Source organism: Xenopus laevis, chromosome 9_10L (assembly GCF_017654675.1).
Source record: "Xenopus laevis strain J_2021 chromosome 9_10L, Xenopus_laevis_v10.1, whole genome shotgun sequence".
Taxonomy (NCBI): domain Eukaryota; kingdom Metazoa; phylum Chordata; class Amphibia; order Anura; family Pipidae; genus Xenopus; species Xenopus laevis.
This window is the reverse complement of record NC_054387.1, coordinates 92,958,613-92,974,092: the sequence shown is the minus strand read 5'-3', so window position 1 is coordinate 92,974,092 and position 15,480 is coordinate 92,958,613. Positions and strand designations below refer to the sequence as shown.

The window sequence follows — 15,480 nt, the reverse complement described above, 5'->3', positions numbered from 1 at the left end:
AAGACCATGGCAAGGGGTCATCAGAACTTTCCTGTTGAAGTAAATCTAGAAGAGGTCTGGTAGTAATTAGAAATCCATTGCCAGCAATAGCCAAGCATGCCAAGAAACGCGTGGAGCTGAGATGGAAATTCAGGACATAGATTACAAAAAGCATGAATTCTGGTGGTACTCAGATGGCGTCGGCCTAGGGATATGCAATCCCACAAATATTGAATTTTCTGCTGGCAATACTGAAGCTTTTGAAGTGAGATTGTGTGGCCTAATGTATCCAAATGGCATAGGAGGGCACAAGTGTTTTACAAGCTTCTAAGCTGGGGAAGGGATAAGAAGGTTGTCTAAGTATTGGATCAATGCAGAGCCCCACAAAGATACAAAGTATCTTGATCTTGTTTTAGAGCCACAGATAAATTGCAACAACAGTGAAGTAAGTGGCTAATGGAGGAATCTGGCTCAAAATTGTGGCCCTTAGGTTTTGAACAAATCGGTAAGCATTTTTACCTGGCTTCTTAACCGGGAGAATGGGAGTGTTTACAAGGGACAATAACTCCTGATTGTTAAAGGTCTTGAATGACAGGTAGGATACCCTGTCTTGTTTTCTGAGAAATAGGGTATTATATATTATATATATTATAATTGGGGGAATTATAGGTATTGGCTCACTTGGGTCTATTGCAATTTGAATTGGAGGAACTCTCGTGTGGCCCTCATCACTGGGACCTTTGGACCAGACACAATCTGGTACGGACAACAATTCTGGAAGAATGGGATGGTTAGTAAGATTGGAAAGACAAGCTGTTGAAGCAGAGCAATACATTAATGAATGCAAGGAAGAGGCATGTTGCTCAATGTCATCATTAACTACTTGCATGTAGACTAAGCCAGGGATTGTGGAGTTGAGTTCCATCTGGGGTGCCAAATGAGAAGTTCAGTAATTTTCCTTTGGAAGTACCACACCTGGACACCAGAATAATGCTCAAACTCAAAAGATAAGGTTTATTGAAGAGGCGCACCAATACTGCCGATTAGCAATACAGCAATCAAAAGCTTCGGACAAAAATATTTCATTTACATTTTTTGATTACTCATGTTACCTTAAATCAGTTTTATTGGTCATTTATCATTGTTGTTTCTCATATTCTCATGTTATTGCAGACTTTTATGCATCGGTTTGCCTAGCACATACAGTCTCCTTTTGTTATATGATTGATTGTATCTACACTTGTTACTACATTTTGGGGACTTTCCATTTGCCAAGCAATACAATTTTAGTTGCTATAACATTTTGTACACTACCGAACAGCTAATTGTGCTTTTTGCAACAAGAATTTTAAGAAGAAGTTTAACATCTTAACAGCAAGCCAGATCAGCGTCACCTGACTTTGAGTCGTACTATCAAGTTAACAACTAGTTTACAACCCTTAACAAGTGACTGAAGTTTATCAGAGCACAAGTCACATGACCACGGCACCTGTACAACTAACAACATGTCTAGCTCCATGTCAGATTTCAAAATTATATATTGAAAAATCTGTTTGCGCTTTTGAAAAATGGATGTCAGCACTATTAACTGATGCATTTTATAATAAAAAGTGTTTTCCTGTGATAGAATCCCTTTAAATTCAATCTTGCAGTCAAAATGAAACCCATTTAAAGTGGACCTGTCACCCAGACACAAAAAAGCTATATAATAAAAGTCCTTTTCAAATTAAACATGAAATCCAATTTCTATTATTTATTAAAGCATTCATAGCTGTTGTAAGCTCATTTAAAAATCTCAACTGTCAATCAAATATTGTCTACTCCTCCTCTATGCCTTAGGTGTAGAGGCGGGGCAGACAATTACTTTCACTTTCCATTCAGCACTTCCTACATGTAGCTGCTCTCTACAAATTCCCCCGTTCTATCCACCATTTAATTGTGTATCCAGTGCATGGGGCATGGGGATGGACATCGGGTCCCCCATTCTGGTGCACAAACAAGTTTTTGAGATGATGCAAGGTTTACCTTAATAACAGTGACCACAAAATGGCTCCTTCTGAAGGAAACCAAATTCAAATAATTTATATAGTGTAATTAAAGTTCACTTTGCTTGACTAATGTGATAAAATAGGATTTTGAATATTTATTTGGGTAAAGGGTCCTCTTTAACTGCTAGTTGTTAGAGAGGAAAGTAAATAAAATGTAAACATCTGCAGCCTCTCCAGTCTCCACCTCATGGGGAGAAAAATACCTTCTGACTCTAAAATGACATCAAGACCAATTACAGGATGCATTTTACTCTAAGAGCTAATCTATTTCCATGAATCACTTCTACCCACAAACTCATGTATATTGCCTTTCCTATCTGATATTCTTTCCTACCATCTCTAACAGTTCACTTGCTCTCCCGCCCTACAAAACTTCTCTTTACTCCTTTCCCCAACTATAGACTTTTCCTGTTCACCAGCCTGGCATTTTTTGTGTCCATAACCTCACTGTTCATTTACTAAGATTTTCTCTCACCTCTCTTATTTGTCTATTTCTTTCTCCTGCCTGATGTTCTTTCTGTCACTACCACGCTTTACCACCCACACTTTTCCCATTCCTAAGCTTCTTATTTTGTATTTATGTGTCATACTAGCTGTGCTCCGTCTCTACCCGTAACAGAGCATCCCTTCCTCTTTTGATCACTATGCCTTTTCTACTTCAGATGCCTGTTATATTTTCATTTTACTCCTGTTTAATGTGTCCCTTAGCTCATGCAACACATCTTTTTGCTTCTCATAAATTGCCAAATTACTGCTCTAGTAAAAGCTTTAGTTTTCCATATTGTGTGATCTGAAAAAATGAAGTACAGGTATGGGACCTGTTATAAAGAATGCTTGGGACCTGGGGTTTTCCAGATAATGGATCTTACCGTAATTTGGATCTTTTTTCCTTAAGTCTACAAGGAAATCATGTAAACATTAAATAAACCCAATAGTTTTGCTTCCAATAATGATTATTTATATCTTAGTTTGGATCAAGTATACGGTACTGTTTTAATATTACAGAGAAAAAGGAAATCTTTTTTAAAATGGAGTCTATGGGAGATGGTCTTTCCAGAATTCGGAGCTTTCTGGATAACTGGTCTCTGTGTGTTTTATACATGGTGCTGCAATTCTACTGAATTCTCCAGTTGGGTGCAAGGTCAAATGACATATATAACAGCAGGAAGGTCAGTACTCGAATCACTCATGATCAAAACTGTGCTTTATTTTACATGCTGCATCCACATTTGTCCCTTCTTGGAACCTTTATCAGGGATAAAGTGCATGTGATCTAAATGCAGTTTTTTACAAACCCATATTCCCTATGAAATTAGAACCAAAACTAAATAACCAATCATATTTGTTATACAATTAACCACTGTATTCATTATACTTTCAAGAAATATATATACGTGAAAAGTCCATTCTTGCCACTACGCGGTCCTGTTTTCAGTATGCCTGTATACACACCTTGTTCTCATCCCTACCTATTATATGTGTCCGGGTCTGTCAGCTCAGCAGAGGAGACTGAACTGTTATCTGAAATTTGCATGGGAGATGGTAAAGACTAACTGAGGTTTAAAGTTAAAAATCCCTTATTATCCTGAAAGCAACAAACCCTCCATGAAAACATTTAATTGCAAGTTACATAATGATATAGCATCCTTGTATCATGTTAAACATAACTAGCAGATACATTTATTAGTGCCAGAAAGGGAAGCAATGTGGGCAGTAAAGGAGAATTCAACCCTAAAGTTAAAAAAAAAAACCCTACCCCCCTACCCTACATAGACACCCCTTTCTCCTTCCCCAGCCGAAGTGCTACCCCGGGCTATGCCCCTAACATTTTACTTTCCCCTCATGCATGGCGGTGCATGCGCAGTTGGAGCAATTTTCTGTTTCGCAAAAACTGTGCATGTGCTGAAAAATTGAAAAAGCGCCGGTCACGTTCCGAAGATTAATAAAGAGGCTGAAGATGGCACCCCTGAACTCCGATGACTGCATCTGCACCAAGGGGTAAGTAAAACGTTAGGGGCATTTGCCCGGGGTAACACTTAGACCCCCCTCCCTCCTCCCCCCAGCCTATGTAGGGTAGGGGTTGAATTCTCCTTTAAGGGCTAACAGACATTATAATTAACAGTGCTGAAAATGGTGGTGAGGTGGTGCTTGATTATAGCTGTTAGAAAAATATGCTCATCTCCAAGTTAGTTGACACCACTAGTTATCTGAAGCTGATATGTGACCCATTTAGAGATGACAAGGGTCAGTCAATAGATTAACCAAGAACTGTTTGAATATTTTTTATCCCATTGTCCTGTAAGGTCAGCTATTTATACCCTGCCCAAAAGCCAAAATAATCTACACAGGCCACAGCCACCAAGTAAGACAATTATTTCATTCAATGGGTCTCCTGAGAAAGAGAAAACTGTTTAATTTCATTCAACCAAGTGTTGAATTACACGTGACTTCCTCAAGGTAATAGTGAGTATTGATTTACCTTTAAAGGAAATGTTCTAGGTCACAATGAAGGCATAAAACTTGTGGGTTGAGTACAGGTATGGGGTCCATTATCCAGAAAGATGTTATCTAGAAAGTTTCAAATTGCAGAAAGGCTGTCTCCCATTATCCAAATTTTTAAAAATTAGAGATTTTATCATACATAGAGCCAGTATAAGAGCAGCCTTAGATACAGACAAAATAGTGAAGTAAAATATAAAAAACAAGATAATTTCAAGCAGTTGATAGCCAAACATTGAGCAGAGGAGCGCCATTCAGTGGCCTCAGGCCCGCAATTTGTGGCAAGGCCACAAAGGCACTGCTTTGCTGTTGCTTTTTTACAGGCATGCTACATTTTTTTTTTTTGGGTGAGTGCTCCTCCATGTATATGGATATTGATTGCCCTGAGACCACTACATAGATTTACCTTTAAGTGAACACAATCAAAGTCCAGGTATAGGATCTATTGCCTTTCTGTAATCTGGATCACCATACCTTAAATCTGCAGCTTAGATATGAAATGTAAGGTATATTTTTAAAATACGTATAAAGACTTATCGAAATGTGTAGGAATAATACACATTAAATTTCATTGTATTAAGTTGAGTTTGCTAGATTTCTGTAATAGTAATACATATTTTGAGAGGGAGCTGGGGATTGCAGCAGTCTTTGAAGACTTAAAGAGCTTTGCATTCTTTAACTGGTCTGGGAAATCTGAAGAGCACAGGTATTGTAATTAATATAGGCAATCCCAAATGATTTTCTTGTATCGTATAGAAGTAAAGTTATTATTTAATTCCCTTAGTCTTCTAAGGCTTTTCTTATTTCCAGATCCTTTGGCAGAAATGGACAAAAATACCATAATTCTTTACAGATATTCTTCTAGTAATATTTTGACCCTAATACAAAAATAGTGATGCGTTAAATCACAGTTCTGTGTGAAATGAAAAAGTGCATCTATACTTTGATTTCAGTTATGCCGTCATAAATAATGAGAATTTACACTGATACAGATTGCATGACACTTCTCTGATACCATTGTAAATGAACAGAACAATCTGATTAATCTCTGCTACGTAACTTGTTGCGGTTGTGTGAGGTTGTGTTTGAGACACAGACTTCTAGGATTTTGCCCTTTTCTTATCAATAGACTACAAAGGCAGCCAAGAGCCATTCTGTCAATCTGGTCCTTTAAAGGAAAACTATACCCCCCAAACAATGTAGGTCTCTCTAAAAATATATTGCACAAATCTGCTCAAATGTAAAACCCTGCTTCATGTAAACCATTTTCTTAATAATAGACTTTCTTAGTAGTATGTACAGGTATGGGACCTGTTATCCAGAATGCTTGGGACTTGGGGTTTTCCAGATAATGGATCTTTCCGTAATTTAGGTCTTCATGCCTTAAGTCTACTAGAAATCATTTAAATATTAAATAAACCCAATAGGCGGGTTTTGGTTCCAGTAAGGATTAATTATATCTTAGTTTGGATCAAGTACAAACTACTGTTTTATTATTACAGAGAAAAAGGAAATCATTTTTAAAAATTTGGATTATTTGGATAAAATGGAGTCTATGGGAGACAGCCATTCCGTAATTCGGAGCTTTCTGGATATTGGGTTTCCGGATAAGGGATCCTATACCTGTACCACAGTGCTACGCAATATGTTGGCGCTATATAAATACATGTTATTAATAATAATAATAATAATAATACCACTAGGTAATCCTAAATAGAAATGTATCTGTTGCTTAAGTATTCATTTTGGGGGTAACTTTTTTTCTTTAACTCGTGTTTGTAACAAACCCCACACCCTCAATGCACAGTGGTCAGTCACAAATCATGACATTCTTATTACTATTTAAACCTCTTTTTTCCTTCCTATCACATTATTTGTACCCCCATATTAATTGTAAATGAGTAATTCTGGCTCAGCATGATATGTTGTTAAAATCACTATTTTCCAAGAGGACTAAAATTAAAATTGCATGCAATTAGTAGTTTTTTAAAGCTGTGCTTACTTTGTAATTAGTCAAGATTACAAACATGATATAAACTTTCATTACGCCATTGGCAAAAATACTGTAGCGTGATTATTATGCTGAGAAAAAAAGACATGCAATTAAATGCAAACATGGATCCCTTGCTATTTCTGCCAGTATGTATTTGCATGTCATTTTGTTTGCAAATCCCTACTAATGTATCATTTTATATCAGTAATTATTGGCTTTAACTTAAAAAATAAACTGTAATAAAATATTTAGCTATAATAAACCTCCTTCTGTTACACAAAGGAGTTCCATGACCACTTAAAAGTGTGTGAACTTGCAGTATTGGTGCTTAATATACTTTTTTTTTATAGTTGCTTTGTCACTGTATAAGTAGAGCATCTGTTGTATTTATACAGTTTCTAATTAATTATTAATTTAGCCTTAGACCAAAAGAGAACAAATTGAAGGGCACGCCACCTCAAATACTAAAAACACCCCTTAATCATAGGTGATATATGATATTTTTTTATAATTGCTTTGTCACCGTATAAGTAGAGCATATGCTATTTTTACAGTTTCTATTTACTTATTATTTTAATCTTATAATGTAAAATGAATGCTCCTGCATAAAAAGACCATAGCTCTTTCATCAGTGTTTATATAGCAAGAAAAGGCATAGATCATAAAAACCAAGTGCCAGTACTACCAAGGTTAATCTGTAGCTGTTGTTATAGGTGTGGTGTTTTTCACATATATCAGTAAAAAAATATTGTTATAGCTAAATCATGGTGTACCCCAAAGCTAGACTTCACTGGTGAAAACTAGGAAAGATAATATAATGTGGATGGAGGACAAGCAAAAATTGTTTAATACAATCTGGTTTCGGTGGCTGACATATATGGGCATTGCAGATTCCCCAACTGGTGGCCATAACCATTGAAGGTCATTTTAGCCGATATGACCCACAGACTGTATGTATCCCCCTCAGGGTAAATAGTAAAGAAAAATGTGAGTAGTGAGAAAGTAGTTAAACATTGGTGACTTTCTTTTTGTTTTTTTTTGTTTTGCTTGAAGAGACCAGACAGATCCGGGATAATGTAAAATTAAGAAAACACTATGTATTTTATATTGGTGTGACCTTTAAAAAAACAGTGTTAAATGAGGGAAAACTTAAAATCAAGATGTGTAAAATTGAGGTTCCACTTTATAAAGACCTTTACAAAAATTAAAGGGGATATAAACTCTTCTGCCCAACCATACTTTATTCCAGACTACAAGTTCCAGGATACTCCAATATACAGTTAGGCCCATAAATCTTTGGACAGAGACTACTTTTTTTCTAATTTTGATTCTGTACATTACCACAATAAATTTTAAATGAAACAACCCAGATGCAGTTGAACTGCAGACTTTCAGCTTTAATTCTATGGATTGAACAAAAAGATTACATAAAAATGTGAGAAACTAGAGCCTTTTTTTTAACACAATCGCTTCATTTCAGGGGCTCACAAGTAATTGGACAATTGACTGAAAGGCTATTTCATGGGCAGGTGTGGGCAATTCCTTCGTTATATCATTATTAATGAAGCAGATACAAGCCCTGGAGTTGATTTAAGGGGGGGAGGTGCTTGTATGTGGAAGATTTTTGCTGTGAACATACAAAATGCGGTCAAAGGAGCTCTCCATGCAGGTGAAACAAGCCATCATTAAGCTGCAAAAACAGAAAAAAAACATCCGAGAAATAGCTACAATATTAGGAGTGGCAAAATCTACAGGTTGGTTCATCCTGGGAAAGAAAGCAGTGAACTCAGCAACGCAAAAAGATCTGGACGTCCACGGAAGACAACAGTGGTGGATCATAGTAAAATCATTTCTATAATGAAGAGAAACCCCTTCACAACAGCCAAACAAGTGAACAACACTCTCCAGGAGGTAGGTGTATCGATATCCAAGTCTACCATAAAGAGAAGACTGCATGAAAGTTAATACAGAGGGTGCACTGCAATGTGCAAGACACTCATACACATCAATAATAGAAAGGCTAAATTGGCCAGCACAGTTCTGGAAAAACATAATTTGGACAGATGAAACCAAGATCAACCTCTATCAGAATGATGGCAATAAAAAAGTATGGAAAAGGCGTGGAACAGCTCATGATCCAAAGCATACCACATCTCTATAAAACATGGCAGAGGCAGTGTGATGGCTTGGGCGTGAATGGCTGCCAGTGGCACTGGGACACTAGTGTTTATCGATGATGTGATACAGGACAGAAGCAGCCAAGTGAATTCTGAGGTGTTCAGAGACATCCTGTCTGCTCAAATCCAGCTAAATGCAGTCAAATTGATTGGGAGGCGTTCATAATACAGATGGACAATGACCCAAAACATACAGCCAAAGCAACCCAGGAGTTTATTAAAGCAAAGAAGTGGAATATTCTTGAATGGCCAAGTCAGTGACCTGATCTAAACCCAATTGAGCATGCATTTCACTTGTTGAAGACTAAACTGTGTTAAAAAAGGCTTTAGTTCCCCACATTTTTATGCAAACTTTTTGTTCAACCCACTGAATTAAAGCTGAAAGTCTGCAGTTCAACTGCATCTGAGTTGTTTCATTTAAAATTCATTGTGGTAATGTACAGAACCAAAATTAGAAAAAGGTTGTCTCTATCCAAAAGATTTATGAGCCTGACCTTATTATCTAGTTAAGGCATGTTGGGAGCTGTAGTCTATCAGGATACTACACTAAAGCAACATTGCTCAACAAAACTTTTCTTCAGGCCTCCTGGGTCATTGACCCAAAGAATTGGATCTCCACAAAAGATTGCCTTAATATTAGGGTTTTTGTGGACGTATAAAATCACTTTATTGTGTTGTTTTGTTATAGGGGCTAAATGTACTATTATGAAAAATGCAATGCACTTCATATTTCTTTATATGTACTGATGCCTTTTCTTGCTGTCTTAAGCTGGCCATAGACTGTATGTATCCCCCTGATCTGATCGTACGAATTAATGTATGATCGGACTTTCCCATCTCCCGACCCTCCACTAACCATTCCGATTAAAGTCTTACCAGTCAGATCAAATAAAGTAGTAAAAGAACAGATCAGCCAATGTTCTGCCCCTGACAGCAATCGTACGATAGTTATGTCTGACAAAGCTAGTGACAGTCTCCCACTGACAATCGTACGATCGGCAATACACGCAGAGAAATTATCGGCAGCCGACAGAAATTTTCTAACTTGTCCAATCTCCGCCGGACGAAAAATGTCAGGACTCTCCACACACGGTGCGAAAATCGTACAAATCAACGATTCGTATGATCGGAGCGTTTATGGCCAGCTTTAGTGCATGTAAAAGAGAGAGTGGCAATTTTGAAAAAAAACTGTACAAATCACCAATTTTGCCAAAGATTTATTATTTTTTTCTGTTTAAGAAATATATATATCCACTTTGAATTTTGCAGGAAATGTAGTTTCCAAAAATATATAGACTTGCAGAGCTAGCTTACAAGGGTTTTTTTCAATAAACAGAACACAATCGTGGAGTTGTATCTGCAAAAGCTGTAAAGGCTCACTTATTAAGTGTAACTTTTTTGCAGTCATTGTGCGAATCACCAACAGTCATTAAAGCTACTTTCATCTAAAGCTGCTCCTTGCACTTGTGTGTTTTGGCACAAAGTGCCAATGACCCCACCAGTCTTTTTAGATGAACTGTGGAACCATGGACCTTTCACCACCTTAAAGTGGCAGTAACTTCAAGATCCCACAGCAGTCTGTGGCACTATTGCACCTAATGACAAATGCCAGAAGTTGTCTCCAATTTGCATCAAGAAGGAAATACAATTCCATTCTAGTGAAAATCAGACCTGACCCTGGATATATCTGGTTTGTTCCAAATTGCTAAAAAGGCATCCATCCTATACTTCTTAATCTATCTTTTAGCACAGCCACTTCAGGGAGAAAATTCTGCAACTTTAAAGCTCTCTATGTCTAAATCAACTCAATGGCGTCATACCAGATGACATTTAAAGAAAATTACTAATAACTTACTGAACAGAACTCTCTAATAGGGTTGCCAGCTGGTATGTATTCAGTAAAAATTCATCTTGATTTCTAGTATTCTTATTATTAACAGGGTAGAAAGATAATAGATATAGGAAAGCTTGTATTTTATTTTTACAGATAAGGAGGCAACCCCACTTTTTATTAATTTGTCACATCTCAAATTCTTGTTCAGATTAACTTTCCCTAAATTCTTAAGTATCAAATCCTCTGTCGGCCTCTCAAGCAGTTGGGTAAGCCTTCGTACTACCACTAGTGCTATACTGTATTAATGGCTAATATACTGTGGAAAATAAACCATTAAATGGATACTGTCATAGAAAACATGTTTTCTTCAAAACACTTAAGTTAATAGTGCTGCTCCAGCAGAATTCTGAACTGAAATCCACTTCTTAAAAGAGCAAACCTATTTTTTTTATATTTATTTTTTAAATCTGACATGGGGCTAGACAGTTTCCCAGCTGCCACCAGTAGTGTGACTTGTGCTCTGATAAACTTCAGTCACTGTTTACTGCTGTACTACAAGTTGGAGTGATATCACCCCTCCCCCCCCAGCAGCCTATCAACAGAACAATGGAAAGGTAACCAGGAAGAAGCTCCCTAGCAAAAGATAACCGCTCCCTGGTAGATCTAAAACAGCACTCAATAGTAAAATCCAGGTCCCACTGAGACACATTCAGTAACATTGAGTAGGAGAAACAACAGCCTGCCAGAAAGCAGTTCCAAGTGCTGGCTCTTTCTGAAAGCACATGACCAGGCAAAATGACCTGAGACATTTGCTTTCTAGAGTACCAAAATATTTCAGTTTCAACACACATATACTACCAATATACCATATAGTTATATCATATTATACCATATAGTTTTTAATTATTTTTTTTACAAAAGGCCATTGCAAGTTAAACAGGATTCCTGCACAGAGATGTACAGCAGTTACAAATGAATGAGCTGTATGAGTCAGATCAGCTTCTCTGCAGCTTGCTGTCTACTGAGCAATTGATTAACTTTGTAAGTGACAGTAAGCCTGCAGAGGAGACAGTCATTCCTACTGGCCTTTAGCTCTAATAATGTCACATAAATTGCTCTGAAGAAGGCAGGCTGCAGTTAGTATGCCGGAACTGATCCATCCAACTTCCCTAGCTTTCAACGATGTACATCCAGTTGTGATGTCTTTGTAAACATACATTTAATTAAACATAAACATTGATGTGGTAAAATGCCAGCATTCCTTTGTATCAAAATCCCATTTGTTGATGTGGAAGGCAAGGGGAAAGTTATAATGCACATTTTTTTTTTTTGGCTCAACAGTCCACTTTTTTCCCTCCTGCAAAACAGAACATTTGGTGAAATTCAAGCACAGATTTCTGAAAACGTTTGTCACTAGTAAAACATGAATTTGCAATAATAACATAAATTGAAAACTAGTTTTTAGGCAGAGAACCCCTTTAACCAGGGTTCTGCACTGTGATATTTTATTATTAAGGGGCCTATTTACTAACATTTGGATTTTTTTCACAATTTTTTTTTGGTGTTTTTTTAATTCTCAAAAATTTTAAAAATTCAACATTTATTGAGCATAAAAACCACAAAAAAAATACGAAACCTCTCCAAGTAAAAGCTGTCGAGGTCCCATAGGGAGCTGCACTGACCTTTTTTCTAATATTTTGTTCACTGTAATTGTCCAAAAAAACTAATATTAAGATATTTAGAGATTTGGATTTCTATGCAATTTTAACATTGTTACTTGTAATATTTGGATGTTTTAATAACGTTTGGGGCATTCATTATGTTAGAGAAATAAAGTATAATCATGGTTTTAAAAAGCACCACTAAAATTCGACCTTTAATAAACGGGCCGCTATGTGTAAGCATTAATTTGGCTGTATTTTATGAAGGCCATAAAGTTATTTCCATGTTATGAATGTCCAATAATGGTAAAATATTATTTCCTTAATAGGTGGATTCTGATGATACCGTTACCATGGAGGAACAGATATATCTTCTTTTAGAAGCAAAAGTACAGTGTGAACTTAATATTACAACACAACTGCAAGAAGAAGGTAAAGTATCATAAGCAACTGTATTTTATTTTATTTTTGAATGATGCTGGGTAGTATAATGTCTCAACATTAACCTTTTATTGAACATTTGGTAGCATTAAATATAAGTGGCATACTGTGATTCTTTCTGATTCTCTCGTTTTTTTCCAATTTTCTCACCTTTTTATTATTAACATGTATTTATATAGCGCCAACATATTGCGTAGCACTGTAAAGTAAATGTGATTATACAACTAAATCACATGAATTATATACACATTGCCATCTTTTCACTTTTGCATACTTTTCAAAATTCTAAGTTAAAAAAAATCAGTATACAACATACACAAAAGAATATTGCTGATTATGCATTTTTATTTATTTCCTGATATATATATAGCAGTCAATGTACAGTCACTGATAAAACAAGTGTAATTTAATTTTAAATTAAAAAATAATACATAACCTATTTTATGTGAGGACACACAGCTGAAAGAGATTTTGAGTAGGGTTGATGTGAAATGTGTTTCACAGAAGGTGCCCACCTCAAACAACATTCTTTCACCTAGTATGTGTATTACTGTCCAAAAAAGTAAAGTGGAACTCAAAATGTGGCTGTTTGTTAAGGGTAGCTTTAAATGTGGGACTAGTCAGTGTAAATGCTGACAGGTTGTATATAAAATGTTCCCATCCACTAATAGAAGTTGCGTTTAAATGTAGGGTTCATATTACCTGCAACATAACTTTTGTAGTGTATTTGATTTAGTGTAAGAGATGTCACAACCAATATGTGGGACATACCACTCGGAGATTGAAATATCGAATTTGGGAGCATCTTGCTTCAGTTGCTAGTCTGAATAGGGAGGTAGGGAGACATTTTTCCAGATTTGTTGGAGGTGATGATAATAAGCATATCATGAAAAGTGGTTTAGGAACTGCTGGTGTAGGGTTTTCCTGAAATATATAAACATTCTTTAAAAAGAGGGACACAAATAAAATCATTTTAACACATGTTTAGTTATGGGTGAATCTGACTTGTTTTGTTTTGCCAAATATTCACGAAACGTCAACAATTCTCAGAAATGCACTGAAGACTATGGGCGACAAAAATTTTGTTCATCACTTCATATGCTTTCATATGTTTTCATATGTCCTGACTCCAGAATACGTTTTTCAGTAAATATAATGAATTTATGGCATGCCTATGAAAAATGTATTTATATACACTTGCATTTCTAAAAATATTCAGGGATAGATAACCACAGTTAAATTCCACCGCTCTCTATTATTTTCTGTGAGAATTGACCCATTGATAAATTCAACTCTTATTATCCCATAGGAATAAATAGAAAATGAGGGGATTTTACTGTGTTGAGCTATAATTTAACATTTGATAAATCTACCCCCAAGTGTGATAAAATGACATATTTTTTGCATATAACAAGCTGGACTATCTAGATTCAAAATAACTACAATCATTAGGTACTTTTGAGCAATATGAATCAATGACCTAAACCTTTACTAAAATGATAAATGATATGTATAAAAATGTCTGTCACAAGCTACGAAATTAATTGAAGATGACAAAATGTAATACAGCCATTTGTCTGAAGTTTGTAAGCATGCAAACAACCACATTGTATAATTCTTTGCATTTTGTCAGCAGATAGTAACTGTATGCCTGAGTGGGATGGACTGGTTTGTTGGCCCAGAGGAAGACCAGGGAAAATACTTGCAATCTCTTGTCCTTCATATGTTTATGACTTTAATCACAGAGGTACAAAAATGCTAATACTAATTATTTAATTTCGCATTATGTAATTGATAATGTATTTTAGTTTCCCATTATATGTCAATTACTACATGTTTTGGTGCATGATATTGATTGGTGTTGCTCTTTTTACAGATGGGATCAATGATACATGTCCGTCTTATATAGTGTCAATGTCAGGTTATGTCCTTAGCTAGTACTCAAAAGACATGATAATAGATAGATGGAAAATGCCAGGATTCAGTCAAAACTGTTTACCAGAATCCGATCCAGACTCTAGCCTTTCTCTTTTTTGAGAAAGGCTAGAGTGCTAGCCAAACATTAGTTGTTCTTTTTTTATCCAATAAACACCCCTACTTCTTTGTAAGACCTGTGAGTGTAAGCTTTTTCCTTTTTTATTTATATATATATCCAGTGGTGCACGATCAAAGGTGTATATACTGTATATGGAGGATCAGCACACGCTGTGTAGAAGGTGAAAACAAATCTCTTTTATTTTCCAACAAGATTACATAGAAGGTGAAAACAAATCTCTTTTATTTTCCAACAAGATTACATTTTAAGATGTAATCTTGTTGGAAAATAAAAGAGATTTGTTTTCACCTTCTACACAGTGTATGCTGATCCTCCATATACAGTATATATATATATATATATATATATATATATATATATATATATATATATATATCAGTCCAAAGATACACAGGCAATCTAATTTTACTAGATAAATGGTTGCCTGTGCATCTCTGGACTGCTATATATACCGGAAGGACATTGTGTAATTGAGTGAATCTACTAGGTTCCTACCTTATAATTGATTCCACTATTAAGTGTTTTCCACTACTAATTAATTGTACCACTAGGGGTTAATTAGGCATAATTTATGTTAATTTGATGACATGTGAATTTACTCTGTATGGGGGGTGTTAAATTGCCTTCTCAACCACCAAATCTTTATGCTTGACAAAGGGGTACATCCCCGAAACATTGCACTAATCTGCAAATAAGCACGCAAGGGTTCATCCCTGCTTGCACCAGCCTTTGAGTGCCAGTGAATCTTTTTGCATATAATTTTGTGTGTCATATTTGACTTTAATCCATTTT

The 15,480-nt window shown here is 35.9% G+C and overlaps 1 protein-coding gene across 1 annotated transcript in view; it reads left to right on the top strand.

Moving 5' to 3' along the window:
• Nucleotides 1-15,480, top strand: part of pth2r.L (parathyroid hormone 2 receptor L homeolog) — an 85,056-nt gene that overhangs the window by 9,623 nt on the left and 59,953 nt on the right. Inside the window, exons 2-3 of the mRNA XM_041576644.1 lie at nucleotides 12,521-12,623; nucleotides 14,269-14,379. Of these exons, the coding sequence (XP_041432578.1) occupies nucleotides 12,521-12,623; nucleotides 14,269-14,379 (214 nt within the window). The remainder of the gene's footprint in view (nucleotides 1-12,520; nucleotides 12,624-14,268; nucleotides 14,380-15,480) is intronic.